At 38.0% G+C, this 6000-nt stretch overlaps 1 protein-coding gene across 1 annotated transcript in view; it reads left to right on the forward strand.

The window, feature by feature from the left end:
• Window positions 1–6000, forward strand: part of tmem145 (transmembrane protein 145) — a 49345-nt gene that overhangs the window by 12385 nt on the left and 30960 nt on the right. The window contains exons 2-3 of the mRNA XM_031288669.2: window positions 4445–4519; window positions 4934–5011. Of these exons, the coding sequence (XP_031144529.2) occupies window positions 4445–4519; window positions 4934–5011 (153 nt within the window). The remainder of the gene's footprint in view (window positions 1–4444; window positions 4520–4933; window positions 5012–6000) is intronic.

Raw genomic sequence — 6000 nt, forward strand, 5'->3', positions numbered from 1 at the left:
ACGTATTGTTAAACAATATTGGTATTGATACCAAAACTAATGAATTAGCATCAGTATAGAAAACCCAAAAAAATATACACAGCCCTGGTAGTGAGAGCCAACAATACTGTGATGTTTGACTTTGTCAACATCAGCCCAGTTGAAACCATCATTTAATCATTCACTTTTTGTAAAATGTACAGGCTTTATTCTATCACTCATTTTGTTAACATAATGGGGCATCCTAGTGATTAAAAGGCATCGGTCTCTCTCCAGTGCCATTTGTCTAAATAAAACTCTCATTTGTTGTACTGATCAACCAGCTATAACTTTTTCTTGTCACCTTGGTTCAAAAGTCTTCATTTATTCTGGCTACCTCAGTAGGACATACTCTCACCGGGCAGTCCTCCAGATAAAGAAAAGTGTGTGTAAACATATAAGTGATATGGATCATAGTGCTGTGTTCAGCACTATGATCCATATCTACAGAATGAGTCTGCCCACAGCTGTGTATGTGTGTGTGTGTGTGTGTGTGTGTGTATGTATATGTATATGTGTGTATATATATATATATATATATATATATATATATATATTAGGGTTGTCAATCGATTAAAAAATGTAATCTAATTAATTACATACTCTGTGATTAATTAATCGAAATTAATTGCATACATAATTAACGGTGCCTGAACCGATACTTTTTAAGAAAGTAAAAAAAGAAAAGGCAAAAAAAAAGGGTACTAAACAACAGTTGGTGACATTAAAGAACGGCTTGTTTATTGCTAAGGCCATATGTCAAAACTAAATGATTTAATAATGATGTATAACAATAACTTATTTCACTAGTAAATTGCTGTTGAACAACAAAAACAACCACTAGATGGGAAAAGGACATTTACAATAACTTCAAATGCACCACGAGGCTGTAGTTTACCAGTTTCATTGAACTGTCTGTGTTGTTTTTCCGACAACGGCAGGTGCAGATTGTTACATACCGGTGTTGAATCCTCTACAGTAAAACAGTCAAACTTTACACCGTTTAGCGTTAGCTGTCAGCATTTTAACCGTTTTTAATCCAGCTACTAGCTAGCGGTAGGCTAACGTTAGCTGCTGTCGAGTATAGTGTTAACTAGCGTCACGTGCAGCGGTGTTTGTGTCTGTTTCAGAGCATCAGAGAGAAGTGCAGGCTCAGTGGCACCAGATTTCGGTAACCAGGGTTGGCAGGAAGATTTTTACAAGTAAATGTTCCAATTAATGATCCAGGCAGCACATTCTCGTCTCCCTCCTTCATTTTACAGGCCAATGGTGGCTAGAACGGCTCCGGGTCAAACGTCAATATGGAATGGATTAATCTGCGTTATTTTTTTTAACGCGTTATTTTTTCTCAGATTAATTAATCGAAATTAACGCGTTATTTTGACAGACCTAATATATATACTACCACTGACTGATCCGCCATGCGGATGCTGCTGCAGTGCCTTATGTAAGTGCACCATCAGCACTATTATCTGGTCTCATGCTGCCAAGCTTATGGCTGAATAATATTAAGAATGGATAGTTTTTTTCTTCTTCTCCACCTCTTTCCCTTATTAATGTCCTAAGCAGCCTCTTAATGCCCTCACTGTTAAACCTCTCTAGAAGGTTACCCTCTTTGCACCACCTCCCTCCTCTCCTTTTCTTCTGTATCTCTTATACCTAAGCCTCTTTTTTTTTTTTTTTTTTTTTTACTTTTTTTCCTCCACCTTTTTTTTGAACTTCTCTGAAACTCTGCCCTTCTGTTTCAACTCCCCTTTCCTCTCTCCTCTCTTTATCTTTCTCTTCTTTATTGCCTCATTAATGTTCTCTCCAACCTTTATTTTCTTTCAAGCCTCAAAGACAACTTTTTTTTACCTATGGCTTCTAACTGCGAAGAAGGTTCTGCTCCAGCATTAGAAATTTAGAAAAAAATTAGAAAAACGGTTATGTATTCCTTTTTGCTGTAACGCGGTAATATAACGCATTACTAATACAATTTCGGTAATATTATACCCGTTACAATCTCAGTAATGTGAGTTACAACGCATTATAACCTGACATTTAGTGGTGTTTGTTTTTTTAAGAATTCACCAACACCACTGAACATTTCGGCAGAGAAAAAAAAGGCCGCAAGTGTTATTTCCTGTTGCTGGAATTCGATGGTTGAGATGACTGCATAGACTGATACATTTGCGAGATGGACATTATTTTCAGGAGTAATTACACTGTGTTGAAGCAAGGTGCTGTCCCGTCACTGGTCCTGTGGTCAGAGCCAGAACCAGAGACGGTACGGACAATCTGTGTCCTAACAGCTAACGGTACGTCAGCGTGGACAGCTGTGTGTTTGAGCAGCTGACAGATATAAACATGTCGGGAATTAATGGAATTTAAAGCTTGCTACACGTAATATCATTACATTTTATCAGTGGTGGAAAGTAACTATACCGTACTTCAACAGAATTGTAAGGTACTTTTAATTGAGTATTTTCATTTTCTCCTACTTGCCTATTGTACGTCTTACTTCTCTATTTTAAAGCTTTATAGTTACTTTGCATATTTACATTAATTATACAAAATATTATGAATAAACTATGATGTATAAAGTGGATTAAGATGAGAATTTATTGATCCCGTGGTGAAATTCACAAGCTACCTGCCAAGTCAAACTTCCGCGGCTATTTTGGTAAAAGTAGCCTAACTCAAAAGTAACGCAAAAGTATTGTAAAGCATTACAATTCAGAGACAGTAATATTGTAATATAACTAATTACTCTCAAATGACAGTAGTAATCTATAATGTATTACATTTTGGAAGTAACTTGCCCAACACCGGTGTTAAATAATCGTGATTTCAATATTGACCAAAATAATAGTGATTCTGATTTTTTTCCATTATCGAGCAGCCCTACTGTATGGATAGATTAAGGTTACATTTTGGTACAGATAACCATGGTAACCACATAATGAGTTTCCCTGGCTTTTTCATCTGGCACTAACAGCAAGTCAAAGTTTTCACTTATCTTGTGCAATATCTCAACATCTAAAAGATGAATTGGCACAAAGGTTTGCACGGACATTTATGGTCCTGCTACTGACTTGACTTGGTAGCCCTTTGACTTTTCCTCTACGGCCAGCATAAGGCTGACATTTCTGGTTTTGAGTTAAAGGTCCAGTGTGTAACATTTTTAGTTGTTCATTATCAAAATCTGTGTTGCCCGTTCACAAACTTGTCCTTTTTCATGAATATTTACTACCACCATCAATTCCAAGTATTCCTATTGGCTTGAAATTTTACATTTGCATTTGCATGAACTGGGGTAGACGCTCCATATTCATGCGCCATCTTGAAATACGTTAGCCGGTAAGGGACATACAGGACATACTGCTCCGCCTTTTGCGTTTTTGCTGTCACATGATAAACTCACAGGTGCTGCTAATGCTGCTAATGAGTATCATTGCTTCCCGGCCCCGGCAAGTTTGAAGAAGGAAACATGGAGGACCACACGTAATCAAAATCCAAATTTCAGGAACAGGAGTCTTCTTCTTCGCCCAGAAAAAGAAAAAAGATATTGAAACGAGCAAGAGACCGGCATCATCAGAAAAAAGCGTGAAGGCTACTGTAGCTGTAATACGTACTTTGAACTGCGTGGCGCGAGAGAGTTGATTGCGCTAAATGATCTCAACACTAGATGGGAGAAATTCCCACACATTGGACCTTTAAATATCTCAACATCTGTTGGATAAATTGCCATGAAGTTTGGTATTGTGAATATTTTCCTCTAAGGATGAGTCACAATATTTTAAGGACTAATTTGCCATGAATTCTGGGTAAATTAAGATTTTTTCAACTAAAAAAACATAGCTGACTGATCAACCATTAGTTCTCTTCACTCCATCAGAAAATGTTTGCCTTTAACAACTGCAAGGAAATTTTACTGGGAAAATTTCGCAAAGAGTGTAACTATGACAGAAACTTAAAGCAGCATAAAATCAACACAGTCTAGACCTGTTGCAGAACTGAGATGCTGTGGCTTCTAGCAGGGCTCATACTTCTGCTAGATCGACTGCCAAGACTTAAAACGACTGACAATCTCCTCGCAGGCGCAGCTGTATATTTCCAACAGGTTACTGCGGTCTTTAAAAAGTATTTCCTTTCTCTTTTCTTGTTCCACATTGTTGGAAAACCACAAATTTTGTTTTCTGTCGAGATAGTAACCCAACCCACACGCAGCCCAAATTATGAGCGATATTTTGCTCTTTTTTGTCATTTGGTGCCTCTGGTCAACAGGTGTCACTTATTCTTAAAGTGGAAACATGGGAATTAGTTCTGAGTTAGCCATGCAAGCACAGAGGTGCTAGCACGGCTGTAGACTTTGATATGTTTTTTATGTGTTGCCTGTTAATTTTTTTTAAATTCACCTTTTCCCTCTTCTGTTTCTTGACTCCAGGACTGGGTTTTCCTCACTCGTTTCTGCTTTCTGACCGACTTTGGACGTCTGGACTTCAGGTTCCGCTATCCAAAGGTAGGACAACTTAGTGTGTGTGTGTGTGTGTGTGTGTGTGGTTGCGCACGCGCAACATGATTATTTTACTTTTCTTTTTTCTTCATCCTTTCTTTCTCTACTTTAGTTATCTCTCTTTCCTTCCTCTTACCTCACCTAAGCTGATGCCATCTCTCTTTCTCTTCTCTCCTTCTTCCTCCGGCGGTTCCTGCTTTACCCGCCTCGTCCTCTTTTTCTATCCCCTCCTCTTCCTTTTTGCTCTCCCCCGCTCTATTTTTCTTTGCATCTGTTTTGGTCTTCCGCTCTGTCTTCTTTTACCCATGCCTTAGTTTACTGTTGTAGCCTGCAGCCTTTGGAAACAATTTTTTTGTCTATAAATCTCAAACCGTCTCGCTGCCTCCTCTGTGATCTATGCCCTCTCTCTCCTCTGTGCAGTCTCGCTGCTGTCAGAACATATTGCTCTACTTTGATGACAGTTCTCAGTGGCCAGCTGTGTACAAGAGGCACGAAAAGGTGAGACACTGACACCCTCTGCTTTATGTCTTTTGACAAGCCATTATTAAAGAGAAATACAGCTCCATTTACTAATTTGCAATTTGTCACTGTTGTAATGAAAAAGCAATGACTCCAATTTTGCAAATTTTCACATTTTAACTTGAACCAAAGGATTACACCCTGTTAATGCTGCTCAGAATAAAACAAAGCAGCCTTTCTTATATATTGAAAGGCTTTTCACTCACAGCTAATGATATATTATTGATGACACATGCAGTGATCAAGGATGATACAATCCATATTTGTGAAAACAAAGTGAGACACCAGAGACTTCTGCCTGAACTGAAGTTGCTCCACAGAAAATATATAATAGCAGGAAGATGTCATGCAGATAGATGTGGTTTGGAAACCTGTTACACTGCCATGTATGGTAAAGTCCATAAGTATTTAGACAGTGACACAGTTTTTGTTGTTTTGGTACTCAAACAAATTGAAAAAAAAGGTGCTTATCAGCCATGTTTTGAGGATATTTATATAGATATTGCGTTTTAGGAGTTGCAACCCTGTCTTTGTACCGCTGAACTGTTCATAATTAGGGTAGTCAAAGTTTACCCTTAAAACTGAAGCCTCATAGTCCTTGTTTCAAATACAATTTACTTGAATACAGAGCCAAAACAATAAAAAATGCATATATTTCCACATACTTAATAGAGTATACATTTAGAGTAATCGCTACATTTGGTGGGTTCACAAACTTATTCCCATCCATGGTCTCTGCAGTGACATTTAACACTCAGTGATTCCATAATTCCCAAATCTTTAAGACTGAGATCTTTGGCTTTTAGAGAGAAGAGTGGTTTCATGTAATATGGGCCTCAGCTATAGGAGTAGCATGAATGAATCCTTAATCTGTGTTGTATTCACCTGTATATGCCAAACCCAGCTGCTACTATGAGAAATAGCATGATACAGTCTATAAAATTGACATTAAATTGCTTTCACAACCA

The sequence above is a fragment of the Sander lucioperca genome, chromosome 10 (genome assembly GCF_008315115.2).
Source record: "Sander lucioperca isolate FBNREF2018 chromosome 10, SLUC_FBN_1.2, whole genome shotgun sequence".
NCBI lineage: Eukaryota > Metazoa > Chordata > Actinopteri > Perciformes > Percidae > Sander > Sander lucioperca.